The following is a 20,120-nucleotide window of genomic DNA, read 5'->3' on the forward strand; positions in this document are numbered from 1 at the left end:
TCGGCGCTCGCCTCCATCTGTTCACCTTGTCTGACCCTGGCTATGGCCGATGTGGAAAGGCTTGTTCTTTCAATTTGACTGGAATTGTTTTTATTAGCCCTCCAAAAATAACCAACCAAATCTATGAACGTCTTTGCATGCATGTCTATCTCTACATCCATCTGTGCATCTGGACTACAAATGGTAGCTTCTTTTCAATCTTTAATAACCACAGACCACAGCTGCTAACTTCCTGTTTGTCCTTTGAGGAGGAAGATGATGACGAGGATTTATTGAAAATAAAATAATCAAATAACAGATAAAAGTGTTAATCTTAACTATGCACACAAATAATATGTTTGTGCATTTTAAAATAGTAAAAAGTGCAACAATTGGTGAGCCAAGGAATGCGATAGACAAAAATAGGACGACATTCAAAACGTCTATGTCTGAATAAGGGAGGGCTTTTCATTCAAAGAAGAGAAGCAGTCGGACTTGAGTCTGTCCCCACCATTCTCCTTGTTAAATTTGAACAAATCTGCTGAACAAGGGGGTCTTGTCAGGATCCTGGCAGCATTTCCTGCTCTGAGAGGCTTGAGGTTCTGGATCAACACTGACAGGCCACATCTCAGCAGAGATGAGCACAAGCATTTCATCTTATCAGATTAACGAGGCAGACATGGCCTCTCATTTCAATCGCACTGCTTCCAGGTTAAATGCAGTTGCTGGTACGCTCGGTGGGATCAGTCTCGAAACTGACATGAAGCTAATTAGCTTTCCCTCCAAGTATACTCTCTCCCACAACTGCTAGAAAAATAATGGGTGTAATACACTTCAGCCCTAAAAAGGAGAAAAAAACTGGAGAAAAAGCAAAACAAAAGAGAAAGTAAAAGGCTTAAAAGCATTAAAAGGCCGCTGGGATGCCGCAAGCCACCACAGCAGCTTCAGTGTGCCTTGTCAGAGGCTTTATAAGAAGAATGTGACAGCTTTCCTTTCTTTGGTAGTTGACATTTTTCATGTGTTCAGTTGAGTTTTGAACTGGTGACTTGGGATAGTCACCTTAAGAAATATTTTGTATGTTCACCAAACAAACCAAGTTGTCACCCATGTCCTCCAAATAGCAGTCCTTTTAAATCTGAATGACCATCTCTTTCTATTTTACCTTCTACCTCTCTGTTTCTTATATTTGAATTAAACATGCTTCCTCTCATCAATACATCGTCTCCCCCCATCTGTCCTACTTTCAAAATAACTCCTATAATGTCAGCATATCAATCCATGCTCCAGGAAATAGCTGGTAGTTTTTTCACTGATGCAATATTTGTGCTTGTTTCAAGCATTTTTATAACTTTGATCAGTGTTGGGGGGGAAAAAGTGAAATGGGTGGAGCATTAAGGAAAACAAAAACAAGAAGAAATTATAATATTGCTTCAATCTAATGATGCAATAAAGCCTGCTGAAATGCAAGATGGCCCTTTTGCTTGTTCAGCTTGGAGCTGCTGGTTGAGGTCTGTTTGGGACACTTCCTTTGCTCGCTGAATCACAGTCATATTTTGGGATGTGGTGCAGATGTTGAAAATAGCTGCAGATGTGCTCACAAGGTTTTCTTCACCTCCAGTGAAAAGTGAATGCTATACTCACACTCACTGAGCTGGTTCGGTCTGCCTGCCTGCACATCTAACCATATTTCCTTTTCATCCATGCACCTGTGCACCCACCTACACCCATGCATCAATGACTTCACGAAGTCTTTCTGCCGTGTCTCTCTGACACATATGTTCTCCAGACACTGATCACACTGGGTTACACTGTCAGCGGGGAAAGAGGCAGTTTCTGCTGACTGATTCTATGACTCAGAGTCACTGCAATCAGCTTCCCGATGACATGTCCGGCAGCGCATCACAATACGCCTTGTGTGACACCAACAATAGATCACTCCTAACAAGCTCTGTTCTCACACACCAGCACACACACTCAAAGATTTGCACATTTAAAAAATGCATTCAAACAAAACACTTATTTCTCAAGTTAATTGGGACACAGTGAAAACTGAAAACTCCAAAACACTGATTTTGCAACCAGCAAATCGTCCACACTGTTTACTTGCTTTACATGATTAAGTAATGATGAGACATTAAATCAGCCTTAGCTGACTGGGCAAAATGAAAAAAACATCTTCTCTCATGCTTGCGGCAAGCTTTTTGAAAACTCATAAAACTCGTTTACAGCACAGCTATCACCATTACTCAGGATGGACATTAATTGGCTGTTTCTTTGAATGTGATTCCAGCTCTTTGTCTCCCAAGCTAAACAGCTGCCTCAGTCTCCTCTACAAAGGAGACAGCAGTTTTAGGCTACTTTGGTTCGCAAACATACTTGACATCTCAAAGCAGGCAAGTCAAAGTCAAGTTAAAGATATATAAAGCAGATTCATTGGTATAAATAAGAAAAGACACTTACATAAATCCATTTTAAATCTAGTGAACCAAAGTCTAATGACGAGCTTTCTTCTCTGCTGTCATCCTGCAAATGACAATGACAGAACTACAACTACACCTAAAGGGAAGTGGTGGCAATAAGGAGAATAAGAACCAGCGACCCAACATGTGAGTAAATTGTTTGGACGACAGCGTGGGTTTTTACACTGTCACAGAATCAATGTACTTCTGCTTCAGAAGACATGAAATTATTTGACTTTTACACAGCGAACTTCCAGGAGCAGAGGCAAGGCCTGAATAAAGGATCAAGAATCAGTTTGATTGGTGTTTGAGCACTATTGGCAGGCACTGGTCTGTCTCCCTGCAGCATGCATGAGTTCAGCTGTGGGGCAGGGGCTGCGTGGACATGGCTGGATTAATCCAAGCTGTGTTTTGGTGTTATTGCCATAGAAACCTGACTAAAAATGATGACTTCAGAAAAGGGTTCGTCTGTGTCTGATAGCAGCACTGAAGGAACTTTGGAAAGAAGCGGACAGAGTGACAAATGTGTGAAGGGAAAAGTAGAATAATAAATTAGGGTTAGAAGCAAGATGAGGTTTAAGCATTATAGTTCACTGCGTTGTAAAAATAGGAAAATTAAGTTTTTGATACATCTGTGAGTACTATGTCTACACCTACAGTACAAAGTGCCCTGTGGTGGTTAGAGAATTCTGAAAATACATCTCTAGTTTGATTTGACTTGAGCGTCACACATTATCATATAATATAATCAGTTTAAATTCTCGCTGCAGGTCTGACATAACTCAACGCTGCTCTTTCAACCCATCTGCCCAAATGTGTGTGAGTCTCAGTTCCCACTGGGCTTTTAGGTGGATTTCTAGGTCTCAATCTGAGGAGCTTGCCCTCCCCTCTCAGCAGTTGTTTCATTTCTCTAAAATACAGGTCTGTGCTACTAATTGTAATGTACTGCAGGTATATGTTGTACTCTGCTCTACACTGCATGGTCATCAGTGTTTACAAGTTCCTGTCTTGGTGTGTTGCTGTGAAAACCACTGTGATGTGTTGCTGTGTGCAACAGACAGACTCTGTGGAGTAAATAACAACCTGATTGAAATACAACATGGTTTGAGCGTCAGAGCTGGTGCTTAGAGCCCTGCAGGCTTTGGTTCTATATAGTCAGAAACTAAAAAGGTTAAAAAGCTGGAAGGCATCTCTCCAAGTTTCACTACATAATACAAATTATGTACATAAGGTGGTTTCAAAATAAAATCTATCAGCAGTCTTGTGGTCAGTTGAGGTCAGAAAGGAGGTCATGGCTGTGCTCTTCCACTAGTGATACGAAGTGTTTTTCACACTGTGGGAGAGTTTTGATGTAAGATGAGCTTGATTTGATCATGACTGAAGTGTCAGCAGAGTCCACTGGTTTTATCACCACAGCAGCTTGTTGCACTACGTTTGACACATCCTCGACCAGAGCACCGGAACTAATGGTGAAATCAGTTTAGTGGAAACGAAAACCTTCAGTTTTCTAATGACAACTCATAATGAACTGAATTGTTTTTATTTCTTTTTCTTTACTTGTTGGTAGATGAAAAATAGCATTTCCCTGTAAAATATGTTTGAGGCATGCTGCTGTGGCACAATCAAATATTAACCAAGTTTGCACAATTATTAGTTTTTAGAAAAGAAACAGAAGACTCAATGTCATATGTCGAAAAGATAAAAGATTAAGACACTGCAAGTTAGAAAGAGTAGAAAGAATCTGTGGTCAAAGTAAACACAAGCACTAGGCTTACTTGAGTGATTCATCCTAAGATGCTGAGCCACAGACTGAGGTGTTCACTTTTACAAAGGTGCAAATAATGAAGAAGTAAGCTGTCGAGAAGGAGTCACTTATAAAGTGTGCTTCCCCTCCTCTCTTTTTCAAGTTTCTCCTCTTTCATCATCCCTCTGCCAAGACAATTGAATCTCGCCTTTATTCATCTCACGTTTTATCTTTCCCTACACTTTTTTCTCTTCCCCCAGTCTTTCTTCAGATCTGTGCTGTCTCAGTTGCATTGGGTCTTACAGCCTGGCCCTTGGAGAAATCAGACAAGTTTTTATAGCTGAAACATGCTAATGGGCTCCAAAATCCAAGTAAGCGCAACTTCGTCTTGATTAGGATGCAGCGCATGTTACTGTGCTCCCTGCAGGAAAAAAAAAAAAAAAAAAGGCTAAAGCTGAAGGTTTAACACTGGCTTAGAGGCATGATGACATGAGGTCCGTATGTGTGCGTGAGAAAGCGTGCATGCTGCAAAGTCAGGGATGAGGGGAAGTGAGAAAAGTGCAGAATGAAAATGAAGTTTGAAGGGTAATGCAGGACTGTTTGTCTGCAGGAGAAAAAAAAAAAAGAGGTACCATTGTTAAAGCTCAATGTGGTGCACTGTTATTTTCAAATTTAGCTGTAAACAGTTTATGAACATGTTTTCTGGTTGTGAGGCCAACTGCTGGCTCAATTGAATGACCGTTTTGACCATTTTGCTCTTGAATGTTAACAGTGACGAGAAAAAAATGAGACGGAAGACAGCTGTGGGACAAAAGTCAACAGCTTTCCTTCAATAAATGTTGAATGGTGACACAAATTGAAAGTGAAAGTTCAAAATATCACCTCTTACGGCTGCTCTAATTTTTACACTAACAATCCAAAGTGCCAAATGTAATGATGAACCCACAAAAATTCTTGCCTGAGCTCTACGCTGGATTTAAGCCTTAATCTGTGTTTCGGTTTTGAAACCAGCGACTTTATTGTTCGGTTGAGTCTTGCAGTTTTCAATGGCAGGGACTTGTTTAGGACAAAAAAGCTTGGACGAACCCACTGCATGCTACCTGCTCAGCACCATACAGCAGACAGAGGTCACAGAGGTCAGCCGGGTAGCAGCTAAAGGGTCGTGAGTTGGGTGGAAACCAAAACACAGCTGAATGTAGAGTGAAGACTGGAATTACGTTGGCCAGGTGGGCAGAAACCTGACTCCAAACAAGTCAACATCCAAACAACGTGAGCTGTTCGGAGCAGTGCAACATGCAGAACACAAAGTTAGCTACCACTTATGCTTGCTATCTGCTTTGCCAGGAAATGATAGCAACATTGTGACTCTGGACTTCTCCTTCCAATACACACGACTCTATAACTCTCCCCCTCTGATTAGTTTTTCTCACAGACGCACACAGAGATTAAAAATCTGCCAGACTTGGGCCACGAGGCAGAGGAGGCTCAGTGTGATTCCACCTCCTCTTTTTAATGTCGCACCCTGCCGTCATCCCTCCTTCAGTCTTCTACTCCTTACACTGCCAAATACTTCCCCCCCTCTTCACAGGACCCCACCTACAGTCAAAGGCGTCGTCCTCTAGATATTCTGAGGTGCGTGAGGGGTACATGCACATATTTATCATTTTCCGTGGATATTAACCATGAGCAATTTTTCAGTAAAGGTATACACTACACTGTAGTGATAAACAGAAGCATGTCTAAGGAAGAGTGAAGCTTTATAAGGCTCCACAGTGTTGGCTTGATGAGAAAGAAAGCGACAGACTAGAAGCAGCTGCTGACAAATGAAAACCAACTAGAGTCACCCACATAAAAGCTTCTCTGCTCCGCTATTATCCCACAGGTAAGTGGCTGCAGGGAGAGAAAGAACTAGCGTGTGCATATGTGTGCGATTACAAGTGCCTATTCCTTCATAAGAGTACCTGGTGGGAAAAAAAAAACACAATACAGGTCTAATCCCGAGCTGCTGTATCCAATAAACAAAGCAACGTTTGATGTGTTGAAAATGAACAAGAGCAAGACCCAGAGGGCGTAAAGGGCCAAACTCACACTGAGCACCCCACCGCCGCAGAGCAGGAAGACCGTCTTTCTTTTCATCATTTTTATAGCCCAGTCCAGCTTCCTGAATTACCCGCACTCCACTCGCTCCCTCTTGGCAAGTACAGCCCATGACACACATGCAAGTGAACCAGCAGACCCCATGCCAGTCCTGACGGCCTACATCTAAGCCTGCCTCTGCTGAGCTTATGGGGGGTGAAACCCTCTAAACCCACTGACTCTGTCACATTGTCATGCTACACTGAAAAGTGCCTTTGAAACTCTAATTTTCAACCGGTACAGGGATACACAGGTTAATAAAACTACACACATAAACATTTTAGTGGGAAAAAAAAGACAATATCTTCCACCATCCCTCAAAGTCAATCAATTTTTAAACCCTAGAGTGGTTGTTTGTCTCTCAGCTGAACAATCCACTGATTCAAAAATGTCCATGTCAGTCTGCCTGCATTTGTCTCACATTTTACTTTGGCAGTTATCACAGAATCAGATCATTGTTGGAGAAGACAGCTGACACTGGAGACAAGAAAAGGAGCCATCGTTGTAGATCTCATTGCTTTTCTGCGTGAAACCCAGCTGCAAAGAGCATGAAGCCAGCACAGTGAACTCAACATGGACCTGCCTTACCTAGAAACTGGTGGGATCCATGATAACATGGAAAGCAAAACAAGCAAGGGCATGATGTGAGAAGCACTGATTGACGGGGAAAGGAAGATAATAGATACTGCAAAAAATAAACATCCATTATAGGAATAGAATATTGTATATAATATACAATACTAGGTAATGTTTCTTTTATAGGCCATTATTCTGAAAATATTAATGCATGTAATAAAAAATGCATTAAAGATACAGTTATTTGGCGTAAAGAAAGCAGTGTGAGAAAAATACAAATATTCTTAGCCACATGATTATTTAACATTTAGTAGGCTGAAACATTAGCATGCAGACTGTGATTGGATGCTGGACAAAGTGACCAACAGGTCAACAATTGTACAAAAAGTGCTCCAATCATCACTTGGCCGAGCTGCTGAGTTACGTCCTTCACTGCAACAGTGATTCTCAAACATGTCCCATCACGACCCGAAGATCATTCAAACTAAACACAGCTCCAGGTGGTTTCGCTAATTTGATCCACGTCCTCTGGCACAAGGTGTGAGAATCAGTGACATGAGACGCTGAAGTGCTTCTCCGGAATGAAACCTGCATGAGTCAGGTTTGAAAAACACAGAGCATATCCAGAATACTAAACAATGCCTTTCCTTGTTATTGGCCCGCCTGAATTTTTCCCAGGTTTCCCTTTACTGTACCCCCTCCACTGACTGCCTGTGGCTGTTAGTGTCTAATTCAGTGTCCTGGTGCTGCTGCATACAGATGCCAAAAGAGTACACACCAGCTCATTCTCTCCACTCTGCAACTAACAGATGCTGGTTTCTTGCCCTGCATCTCACTATCTGCCCCCAGCTTTCCCCTTCTCTAAAGACATCCTCACTGCTCACATATTCCCCCTTTTATTATTACATTATTACATTTTTCACTTAAACCATTCCCTTAGGTGTCAAAGCCTGATCAGTGGATAGGAGATAAATCCATGCTGCATTGCTCACCTTTGCAAACCACTTAGGGTCCCAAAATACTGAAACATACTTTATAGTCACCCCCCCTCCCCTCAGTTTCAGCTATGCCTGTGAGAAGAGACACAATCAACTCAACAGAATAGCTCCCCTTGTGGACAATCAGTGTTATCTCATAAATGCTGAAACATGACTGTGAGATGCCTCTCTCCTCTACATTTTGCCAAATGCATGTGTATTGAGATATTGTATACGGTTAGAGCTGTGACTAATAATTTCTTTCATTATCAATTAATCTGGCAAATATTTATTTCTCGAAGCTCCAAATCACCTGTTTTATCCAACCAACTCCTGATATTTGCGCTCAAAAACTGAGTCAAACAATTAATAAATGATCAAAAAGTTTGCCAGATCAATCAATCTCTGCGTTTGTCTGCTTGCAACACTGGGTGTTTACTCTGAGAGAGCGGTGGGAGTAAACAGACAGGGCTGTCCAGTCAGCTGGAGAATGGGAATGTTGCAGCAAGACTGCTGTCTTTCAAATGGTGGTGATTCCAGTGCAGTTTGACTATTGCCATTGTTTTCACTTCAGGAAGCTGCTTCACCCGGTTGCCTCACCTATACACCAGCTGAGGGGGTTGGTAGAGCGGTCCACGGTCATGTTTCCCCTGTCAGCCTAACTAACGTCGTTCAGACTGCAAGGTGAGGTGTAACTCGTGGCCAATCATTCTACTGACTAATTTCAACATTTGGGCTCAAACTCTTTGTTTATGCCAATCAGGAAGTATCAAATGTCCTTGCTTATCCCTCACGCACAAACAACCACAGGAATTTAAGGAATGCTCTGAGAACAGTGTTGCTGCTATTGGAAATCATCAGTGTAAACTACTTTTACAGAGGAGAGGTCAAGTCATACATCCTCATATCTTCAATGAAACAGGGTGCATTCAACTCCCTCCAGCAGTTTCACTCTGATCAGTCTGAGGACTCTTGTCTGTCAGAATGTTTCAGTTCATCCTAACCCACCTCCAGAGTCATTTCACTGATGACTATCAGGGGCAGGTGACCAAAATCTGGGCGAATATGGGAAAATAACGTGTCCTTACACAGGCATCTACATCTGAACATGTAGATGCCACTTCTAACTGTGGAGGCAGGGCACCCCCCCCCCCCCCCCCCAAAAAAAAAACATCACATTTTGTCTGCTGGCCACATGCAAATGACTCCAACGCATCCAAAGACAGTGAGTGTCAGATGCATATTGTAAAGTAGTCGCATGGAAACATGGCTGCACCGTCAGCAGTGACAGGGGAGAGTCATGTCACTGTCACAAAGTAGAAAAATCCTCCTTCTTACCTTTGTGCTTCTCCATTCGCTCGCTCGGGCGCTCGCAGTTTCACCTTCTTGTCTTTCGCTTCCCTCCGCTCATAAAATCAAACAATCCCCAAAACAAAAACAACAACAGGAACAAAAAAAAAAAAAAAAAAAAAAAAAAAAAGGAAAGAAAAAGGGAAAAGTTTGCAGACAAGTTTCTGAGTGATGGGGCAGCAACTTCTGCGGAATGCAGCCCCAGCGCTCCCGTTTTCAACAACACACTGACTGAGCGACCGGGGCCAGACAGCCCACAGCTTTGACGGAACAACAGCGCTCTCCTCTTCTTCCTCATCTGCTTTGCCGCACCTCCTCCTCCTTGGTATGCAGCATCCAGACTACGGATCGCCTGCTCTCCCTCCGAAACGGGGACTTCTCGGGTGTCATTTACGACAAACTGAGGAAGAGTTTGACTCTTCACCCACTCACTCACTCAAGAAAACTGTGACACCCTGAGAGGATGGTTGCACGGTGGGCTTGTGTAGGAAACTGTGTTCAGATCCATAAGATCACAGGGAACAGACATCAGTGAACACGAATCTCTGGAAGTTGTTTGGGGCTCAGACTTGGTTGGTTTCCTGCTATAAATTTATATATATTGTTTTTTAAAATAATAAACCCACATGATATTTGAATGATAAGACTTGAGTATTCAGGGGGAGTACAGTCTGCCAGTCCAGAAACAGAAGAAATGGTGAGGACAAAAGGTTATTATCCATATGTGAACAGTGGTTGTCCACATTTACTGTACTACACTTCTGCAGCCATTGCTTTCTCTCTGGCAACAGAAAAGTGAAGTTCCCTGACTAAACAACCGCGCACCCCCGTGGGAGAACCGTGACCGGGTGGAGGTATGAGAGGAATGTCAAACAAAGTTAACACAGCACACTCCAGAATATGATTAAAACACATCAAGTGGTTTGTATTTAACCTGACCACCACTGGGCTGATGTGGTTTTATCCAGTTACACACACTGTCCCTCCATTTAATGCTGCAGCTCAGACAACAAGGACAATTATGTGGTTGAGTGGTAAGAAGTAAAAGGGCAAGACCAGATCTACCACTTGATCATTGTTTTGCGGCAGTCACGCCCAAGATAAACATAGCACCCTTAGGAAATACAGCAGGTGGCGGTCCTGTGATGTCACCTGGTGCTGTGGCAGATAGGAGGCTGAGTGGGGTCGCACAGAGGCGGACACAAGCAGCCTCTAATGGGATGTTCTCTCCTTCCAATGAGACAAAGAGACACAGCCGACCAGGGCTGTGTGGGAAACTGCTCACTAAAACACACAGACAGGACATCCTCAATCTGACAACCTAAAGGCTTCAAGCAATGACATCAATACCACTTCATGCAGTCTTGCTTCAGATCTGATCTGGCTTGCACTTTGTTTTACATATGACGTATGACAAATGACTTGGGCCAAAGATCACACTGAGCAAACTTGCAGGTGAAATTACACGGAAACATGTGGTCCTTTACATTTCTCAAGCCTCTTTGATTCCTTGTGAATGTGTTTGATTGATTGAAACATGCCTGGGTGTCAGTGATTGTTACAGTAAAGCACCAGGCTCTGGTCATGACACATGATCATACAGGGCTCAGCCTTTCAACTCAGCCTTTTATGTATTCATCCATGTCATGTTTAGTATAGTCAGGGTCGCAGCTCACTCATCACAGGCAATCACAGAGAAGACAGGCCGTTACGCTCAGTGGGGAGGGATGTATTTGGACTGTGGGAGGGAGTGGAGATTATGGGGGAGTGCACAAACAAGGGAAGAACATCCTAACCTTTAAACATGTTTGGGAAAGGGTTAGTAGGTTCTTCTCAAGAGCTACAAAGTGTTCAATGCACTTATTAAACATTTATGAATTATCATATTTGTAAATCAGACATCATGTCTCCTTGTCTGCCTTTTTAAACCAACAGTGAAAAGTCTCCAAACTTATCAAACATGTTTTGATGTAGACTCTTAGTTAGGCAGGTGTCTCGTTCTTCTGTCTTACATTGAGCAACAGTGTTTTACAATGCTACACATAAATACAGGTTAACCTACCTTTGAGCTATCATACCTGCTACTGTGGTTACCCTGTAACAACAAGACAAAAGATACAGTGTATACAAAAGAGAAATACCAAAAAGACCAAACCAAGAAGAAAGAGACAAGAGAGATGGAAGAATGAGTAAAATGTTGGCACACAAAGGTGGAGCTTTGAGATGCTACTGACAAGAATCAGCTGAGTTTGCACATCTCTTGTTCTGTTTTTTTTTTTTTCCAAATCCTGAGAGCAACCACAGCAAACACTCAATCCTTATTTTATAAACTTTGAGACCCTTAAGCTGAAGTCTGTATGCAGCCCTGTGGCTGTATGGGGCTCAGCACTTCACAAATATTCAAGGGACCTGACTAAAAGCACCAGCAGGCTTCCTAAGACCCAGTTGGGATTTTAATTGTTTTTGCCAGTGGAGCCAATAATGTTAGTTCACGTTGGTTTCTTTGTAAGAATTCTCAAAGGTGCATTTTAAATTATCCATGAAGTCCTGAGAGGTGCGTTGTGGTTTGGTAGACTGACATGTAGCATGAAGTTTCATTTTACTGAATCTAAATCAATGCCCTTGTCAGTTAGGATTAATATACAGCCAAAATACTGCAGGATAAGCTGGTAAGAGCAACAATAGAGCACCAGTCAGCGGGGACTTCGTTGAATGTACTCATGGTTTCTAAGTATGTGTGTTTGTGAGAGGAATGGTAATTCACTGCTCGAACCGCGAGGGGTTTCGTGTGAGTTGAATTCCGATCCACCTACAGTGGACAACTGGTTAGAAATCATGAACTGACTAGGAATTATTTATTATTAAATTGATTATTGAGAAATTACTCATTTATTGCAAAATGGTCAAAATGGAACATGTGCTTGGATGGGATGTGTGGCTGGTGGTTTGCATCTGCACATTTGCAGATTAAAATCCCATTTGCCTTCCTATTGATTATCCAAGACCGTTTTGACGCATCATGTGATATTTATAAAATGGATACTGTAATTCAGTAACATTTTAATATGATGGCATTTTTAAAAATGCAACTATTGTAATCATGTTGCTGTTCTGTACAAGTGATCTTGGCTAAAAAAAAAAAAAAAAAAAGAAAAGAAGAATAAAATGTAGTGGAGTTGCTCTGCTTTGCCACACAGAGTGTATTATTTTATTACTTGCTTTATGGCTGATGGGTACAAACATTTTAAAAGACAAAGCGTAAGCGTTTTCAAAACCCCACAGGGTCTGTTTTCAGGATGACTGGCTCAGGTTTTCATTCTGGCTTTTGTAACAAATGCTGATACAATTATTTACTTAATACAGTCGGACAGCTGTGTGGTTCCTTTAGCCTTTAGCCTTGGATGTTTATGTCATAAGTGCTTTGTTTGTCTGCCCTGTGGTTTCAGGAAAGAAGGGTAATTGTGGGATTATGGTGGCATCTTTTATTTCCTGACTAAATACATAAGAGCTGTTATTGCCTTGCAGAGGCTTCTGGTGTCTTATAGTAACTGCTGAGTTAAGCTCATATCAAAAAGCAAATGTGAAAGTCAATGGAAAAGTTTTTTTTCACAATGAGAAATACTCTCTTAAATTGAAGTCAATTTGAGTAGCTTTTTACCGTCTTCATCAGTGGATGGACTTGTCCTCACATGACCTAAGTGTGGTCCAGAAAAACCTGGTAAGTGAACCTTGAATCAAATTTTTTCAAGGCCTTGTTTCCAAGGCCAGGAATGCACTTCCTTGCTCAATATTGTATTATTGTTGTTATGCATGAGTTCAAAAGAAAAGAAAATGTTTTCACCCCCTTTGAGTGCAAGTGTAGTGTGCCTATTCAGTTCTCGGCCTTGAACCTTTACCTATTTGTCTGAATGCTTCACCTCACCACAACCGCGTCAGTTAAAAGACAACAGATGATGTCATTTTTTTCCTGCGCTCATCATCATATAGCCTTGAGTGAATGGGGAAAGTGTGAATGTGAGTCAGGCATGATGGCTCAGCATGAATTGAAAACAAGGGTGGTCTGGCTTTTCTTGCCTCCACTCTGTCCACAGCAAAAAGAGGTCTTGTTAATCCTGCAGGGGAATTCCTTTTGTGCAGCAGACCCCTGGAAGCTCCTGTCAGTACAGGAGGTTTCAGGTCTTGAAAATTCAGATTTGGATGCTTGTCCATATGTGTGTGAGGTATTTGTATGTAGGTGTGGAACAGGGTTACTAAAAGTTTCCAGTGGGGTCAGACGGACACTTGAACTTTAATTTGGTGCGTTTTTGAGTCAAAAGTGAGAGTGCAGACTGGGGTTCTCTCCTCTTTTCAGCCGCTGATTGGAGCACAAAGACCATTCCTCAGCTGTGACTCAGAGGACAAAGGTCACTGACTCAACTCCAAATTAGCACTGGATCCTCTTTGATTCAGGGACCTCTCCCATGTTTGCACACACATATATACAGACACATAATGCACCACCAATCCCCTGAAAAGAGACCCCCCATTTATTTAGGTATTTTCATCTAATCTAGTCTAAACCATGTGCCTCCTCTTACTGTTGCGTCTGGGAATTTCCAAAGAAAGTTGAATCCACAGACTCTGCTGTACCTCCCTGTTGTTTTAAGAACATTTAGACCAAGAATGCAGAGGGCACTGCCTTCAGACACACTACACCTTGTAAAGATGGTGCCTATTTCCCTGCACCACCGAGGTGCGTGCACCTGACTAAACGCCAACAGGCTCTCCCGTGGCTTAAGTAGGGGAGTGTTAAATCATGCTGCAATAATATTGTTTTTTAGTTTGTGTGTGATCAGGTTCACAGTAACCTCTGTGGGAAATAAACAGCGGCTCTTCAGATCTCAAAAATGTGTGCAGATGACTCATGGGAAGGCTGAGAAAATGTTGAGGTGACAGCTTAAAGCTTGCCTGCCCGGTAGGTTTTGTTTAGGAAACACTGAGAGAGATTTTTCACAGTCAAACCTCCTCACAGCCACGACTTGAATAAGATGCAGCAGATGACAAGCATTTAAAAGATTCACATAATGTACTATAATTTTGTTTTGTGCTTTCAAAATAGAGTCTGTGTTCAGGACAAACCCTCCACAAATCAGAATATACTGCACTTTGCACAACTATATCATCTACCATCAGACATTTGTCTCTTTACTATATAAAATCATCATGACCTGTTGTCAGTTTGACACTTTCTTAAGCTGATCCATGGACTGACTCAGTGGGCTCACACAAGTTTTGCCCAAACAAGACGGAACAGTGTTTTCTGAGAACACATTTTAACATGTCACAGTGGGAAAAGCCCAGGTTTAAATTTAAAAAATATATATATCTGACTTCCATTGAGCTGCTTCAGTTTCAGAGTGCTGGGATTGTGCATGCTGGTTCAGTGTCACCCTGTCATGCCTTACTGGGACACTTGAACAGAACAGAATCATTGCTAATGTTATTAGTAACACAGAAAAAGGCCTGTTATCAATTGTGTACAACTATGTTACTATTTGTAATCTGATAATTGTGATCACTTTTCAGTTCATTCTGTTGCTAACATCATAACAGATATAAATTGGAACAGTTTTAGGCTCCCTGAGTTAGCAGTTTCAAGCTGCTCCACAGTCAGAATAGAAACTTCTGGTCAATTACTCCTGCTTTCCACCTCCAGCCCCAGGACTGTATCCCATTGTGAAACATTTGTGCAGCCATGCCTTAATCTTGCTGCGCAACATTGCCACCTGCAGGTGTAAATGTAAAAGTATGGACAGTTTCAGATAAATGAATCTGTTTAACAGGCACCAACCAAAGAATTATACATATACTTTTATGTTATAGTAAATAAAAACATCACCTAGTGAACTACAATACAGAAGAATCTGCCCAATCATGCCCGAGACTGTGTCATTTTGTAACCCTTTTCCAGCAGAGTAAGTGTCTATAGAAATGTACACTCTCACAGTAATTGCCATTTCAGTTTTCACCATGGCAACCTGCACATCACTGCTGCTTTTGAGGAGTGATTTCAGCTACATGTTTAACACAATGAGCAGGGAATTGTTTCAGAACTTCAGAACAAACCAGAGCTGAAGACGCCAAGCTCCATCTGCCATTGGATCCCTTTTCTGTCACATTCAGTGGCAGAAGCATCATCACCTTCTGTATGATAGACACGAACAGAACCACATCTTAGATTTCTCTTAGCCCTGCATAGTCCACCAAAGCCCAAATCAATTCCTCAGCTCGGCAGCCGGCACCGCCCTGGTGCCTCATCTCAAACAGAGGCAAGTGCTCTCTCAGAGAGACATTCTGCATCTGATGTTAGAGCACGGTCACAATGGAGCCTTCTCAAAAACATGAATGTTGAGAGACTTTATTAACAAAGCGCCTGTCACCTCTTGACCTTGCCGTTGATTTTTTTCCCCCAACCATTAATATCAGTTATTTAAATTTCCTGTCATGTGCCATCACCTCAAGTACGATGAGAACATCCTCGATCCAGCAGCATATGCACTTCAAATGCAGTTCAGCCTCTCTGTATTAGTGAAGTTCAGCAGGGTAATTGTAGCTCCGAAATCACATCCTCCAACCTGAGCTGCACTGAATTAATCATAGAGCATCGTTGACTATTTTGCAATAGTGTTGTTGACAGCTTTTTACCACCCTCGCTGTCACTTTAGCAGTTAAGTGTTCCATTTTCTGCCATCAAGGGTAAAAGTACAAGCTGTATGAATATAACATAGATGTAAATTTTCAACCCAGCAAACCCATCACCTTACTTCACTAATCAGAACAGCTTGAGGGAAAATTTGTGAACTGATAGGATGCTTGTTTTTGACACTCGACTGTGCATAAAGAACACCACAGTGCCCATATACAACAGAAATACTGCAGATCTGCAGATTTGTAATATACTACAATATAACCATAATATAATTATCTATACATATATAATTATATATGTTAGATTGATATGATAGATCTGTTTTATATATATATATATATGTGTGTGTGTGTGTGTGTGTGTGGGTGTTTAGACAACAATGATGATATGTATGGATGTGTTGGTAATCCTTGACCCGTAGGTTTTTAAATGCCGCATAGCTCCGTCGCTTTTTCCACACTGTACCTTTAAACAGAACCAGTTTACCATGTCCCAGTGCGCATGCGCGGGCTGTGTTTAGTTTTCTCCAACCTGAGGAGCTGTCTAGTGTCGCTGCGCTAGGAAATCCATCGCTGCCAGTTCTTGTCATGTTTTGAGAGCCACAGCGCGGCTTGTTTTTTTTCTTTTTTTTTAACTGGGACACACGGATACACCTCAGCACAGTTCTGTCAACGAAGGCTACGTTTCAAGGTGCTTAAATCGCCGTGGGAAAAGACCAGTAGATTCAACAAGAGTTCAAAGTGGTTGCTCGATGCCCCCCTAGTCGGCAGGAATAGCCTTCCAGTTCCCACATCTCACCACATCCATGTTGACTGCGGCAGCCCTCGCACAGGGTCCAGGGCTACAAACACCACGACCCCTTTGTTCTTCTGTGGACAAGATCCGGATAAATTGTGGCGGCTTGTGGACGGACCACTAGTATGTTTCAGTGTACATCCCTGTTTCGGTGTGAGGGATTGTTTACGCGTTAAAATGGCTGCTGAAGTGGCATTTGGAAGAGAATGGTCTTGAATCAATGCAGTAACGTTCCGTTGCCTAGCAGATGCCAAACTGCAAATAAGCTAACGCTACATAGACAAACAAACGATGTGTTAGCTAAGTCCCAGTGTTCAGAGCTAGCTGCTTTTATTAGCTTTAACAGATGGTTCGCCGCTTTTTTTGGTAGCTTCTTCCAACAAGAGGTAGGGTGAAGGGAATTCCTCCCACTCCAAATCTATGCATGCGGTTAACCAAGCAGCTTTTGGAGACACTTAGCTAACACTGCGTTTTCTCAGCCGTTTTCTCCACAGCTTTGTAAGCAGGCTTAGCCGAGCCTTCATTTCAGTATGCATAACACTCAGCGAATATGCAGGACTTCTTCGTGATAATTGAAACAATCTGAGCAGCCGAGGCTTTCTCCCAAAGCAGACCTAAAGGCCCCGGTCTTTTGCTCGGCTTTGGTCGACCTGGGGGGAAAAAATGGATCCTGGGGGGAAATGTAAGACTAAACTCTTTCTTTTTGGACCCAAAGCAACCACTCGCAGCGATCTGCGGGGTATCAACAGATACTTGGTGGTGTATGTTTTGTTTTACTTTGTGCTGTTCACTCACGCCTCACCGGCGAAACCGTGTGACAAGAACTGCCTCTCCGGAAAATGTGTAAACGGATCCTGCATCTGCGACCGAGGATGGGTTGGAGACCAGTGCCAGCACTGCCAAGGGAGGTTCAAGTGAGTGGCCGTGCACCAAATCTTTAGCTCCACTATTTCATCTGCGGCCAACATCCAGTGTCATTGTTTTCAGACCTCTCATGATATTGAAAATAGAAATGGTCTGAGTTGCCCGGAGGAGGCTGGGATCAAATCTGAAGTTGCTGTTTGCCATCTATCAGCAGTGTCAGCAGAGATCATTTGCACTCATCACATAGACCCGGTGTGCAGCCATCTTAATGGGAGATTGGTTGCAGTTATAATGAAGAATATGTCCCACATGACCAAAACTAAACCCCTTAAAACATATTGATTTAAAAAAAAAAATATATATATTTTTGAATCAGTCAGCAGCCTCAGCAGATCTGTTGAGCCCAGTACTCATGACCACATCTTGCAGTGGTTAAAAAACCAGCATAAGACAAAGCTTTGGGAAGTGAGAAGACAAGTTTGATATGTTTAGTTTCATGTTAATCCAGGGGCTGGAAATAGGGATTATTTTCTTTATTGATGAATCTGTGCAGTTAGTAGATTAACTGTTTGGTCAGTAAAATGTCAGAAAAATGTGCATCACAGTTTCTCAAAACTTAACCTAACTATTCAAAATGTTTGTCCAAAAAAAACCTCAAAGAGATTCAGTGTCGTATCACAGAAGGAAAAGAAAAGCAGCAAATCCTCACAATTACAAGGTAACGTGTTTGCTTGTAAATTGACTTAAACAATTAATCCATTGTCAGAATAGTTGCAGATTAAATTTCAGTCAGTTGACTAATTGAGTTTTCAACTAATTGTTTGGTGAAAATGTCTCACTTTGCCTGTAGCCTTCCTCAGTCCCTCAGTTACTTCATCATGCAACAAACTAAAGGCGGGGTGCACATCAGTAGTTGGTAGTAGGCAGGGAAAGAATGGCAAATGACCAAAGAATAAATGTTCAAACTTCTATGTAATGATAATAATAGTAATAATAATGATATTCTCCTTGATTGTGACTCTTGACAGGAGCATCTAATTGCCTTTCCGTACACCTGAGGTGCAGTTAGTGGTGCAGAAGTGCCTTGATCACAGTAATTACCGTTGGTCTCGATGTGTCTGAGGTTTTGTATAGGTTGTTATCAGGCATGTTGTCAGGGAATAACCTCCCATCACCTACAGACAAACTACTGAAATGTGAGACTTTAACTCTAAGTATCTCTGTAGTCAGTGGAATACATGGCGACATGCACCCAGGTTAACACATGATCTGTTACACTTTGCTGCCCAGCACCGTAACCAAGTTGTGGCTTCCCTCACAACATCACAGATTATTTTTTGTGTCTGATTTTAAATATAGAAAGAAGAGGAACATTAAAGTGACATGGGTGGCAGGAACACACACACACACACACACACACACACACACACACACACACACACACACACACACACAGTCCTGACACATCATGCACAGGATAGTATTTCCCTGGGAGGTCCAAAGTGCAGCATGAAAAATTCATCGTTCGTGGGTGTCTACACAAACCAAACTCACTGCTGGTTGCATTCGGCTGGGTGTTTATATCATAAGTGTTCACCTCAGCAAAACACATTTCTAACTGTAACTAGACAGTACATAAAGAATATCAATCTTTAAATACAGCTCAAGCATATATAATGTACTATAATACATGCTTTTGTAATGTGAGCAGTTAACAAAGAACAAAACGTCAAGATTGCACCTCATCATAATGCATACCATTGTGTCTTTATGAGATTACAACCCATCTTGAGGCCATTATCATGTCAAAACCTCTGAACTGAAAGTAATCTTATATCATGTTATTCATCTAACACAACTGGCGAGGACATAAAAGGGAATACCACTTAGTTCTTGGTTATGCAGACCACCCATTAGAGCCCAGTCTGTTTGTGAAAGCTTCCAAAGTCGGATATATCAAAAAAAAAAAAAAAAAAAAAGGTGTCATAAAGAAGAACGTTATCAGCTGTCAGATACTCACTGTGTGGATTCATGGATTATTTGTCTCAACTTTGACATCCAAATGAGTTTTTTAATCAAAGTACAATCTGTCGCAAACCAGAAAATGTATCGCTGTGTCGAGAAAATGTTTTAGGGTAATCTGTCTTTTTCTCAAATGATTCTGAGGGTGATCGCACAGTGCCGTGGGATGTGTGCATACAACTCTAATTTCTTGTGATATGGGACAGTGATGAATCTCTATTTGAAAGTCATCTATCTTTGTTTCACACACTTTTTTTGTGGAGACTGCTTGGTTGAAAATTGTTTCCAGTGTCAGAGTGTGGACACGGGCAGAAAAGAGGCAGGGGAACCTTTTCATGAGACAGCTGATTGAATCTTCTGCATGGCTTGGACTGACCTTGGGCTGGCTGCCAGCTTTTTATCTTCATATCTGAAATTCTGGCAATTGAAAGCAGTGAGCGACACTGTAGTTGGACACCTGAGTCCAAACTTGTAGGGGATTTTGTACCAGGACAAGAAATCAGCCTTTATGCTGCCATTAAAGTAAAAGT

The 20,120-nt window shown here is 42.0% G+C and overlaps 2 protein-coding genes across 3 annotated transcripts in view; one reads left to right on the top strand and one right to left on the bottom strand.

Annotated features, from left to right (window-relative positions):
- afap1l2 (actin filament associated protein 1-like 2) overlaps positions 1 to 9,491 on the bottom strand; it is a 36,154-nt gene extending 26,663 nt beyond the window's left edge. Inside the window, exon 1 of one of the 2 annotated variants that reach the window (XM_071463624.1) lies at positions 9,210 to 9,491. In XM_071463624.1, the coding sequence (XP_071319725.1) occupies positions 9,210 to 9,225 (16 nt within the window). In that variant the 5' untranslated portion in view covers positions 9,226 to 9,491. Of the gene's footprint in view, positions 1 to 2,439; positions 2,534 to 9,209 lie in introns of those variants that run through there. The other variant, XM_071463625.1, reaches the window with a different exon arrangement.
- A 6,936-nt stretch (positions 9,492 to 16,427) lies between these two features.
- atrnl1b (attractin-like 1b) overlaps positions 16,428 to 20,120 on the top strand; it is a 61,623-nt gene continuing 57,930 nt past the window's right edge. The window contains exon 1 of the mRNA XM_071462140.1: positions 16,428 to 17,618. Coding sequence (XP_071318241.1) covers positions 17,368 to 17,618 — 251 coding nt within the window. The 5' untranslated portion in view covers positions 16,428 to 17,367. The remainder of the gene's footprint in view (positions 17,619 to 20,120) is intronic.

This window comes from Trachinotus anak, unplaced genomic scaffold (genome assembly GCF_046630095.1).
Source record: "Trachinotus anak isolate AG129_WGS33_773 ecotype Australia unplaced genomic scaffold, CSIRO_AGI_Tana_v1 ptg000025l, whole genome shotgun sequence".
Lineage (NCBI taxonomy): Eukaryota > Metazoa > Chordata > Actinopteri > Carangiformes > Carangidae > Trachinotus > Trachinotus anak.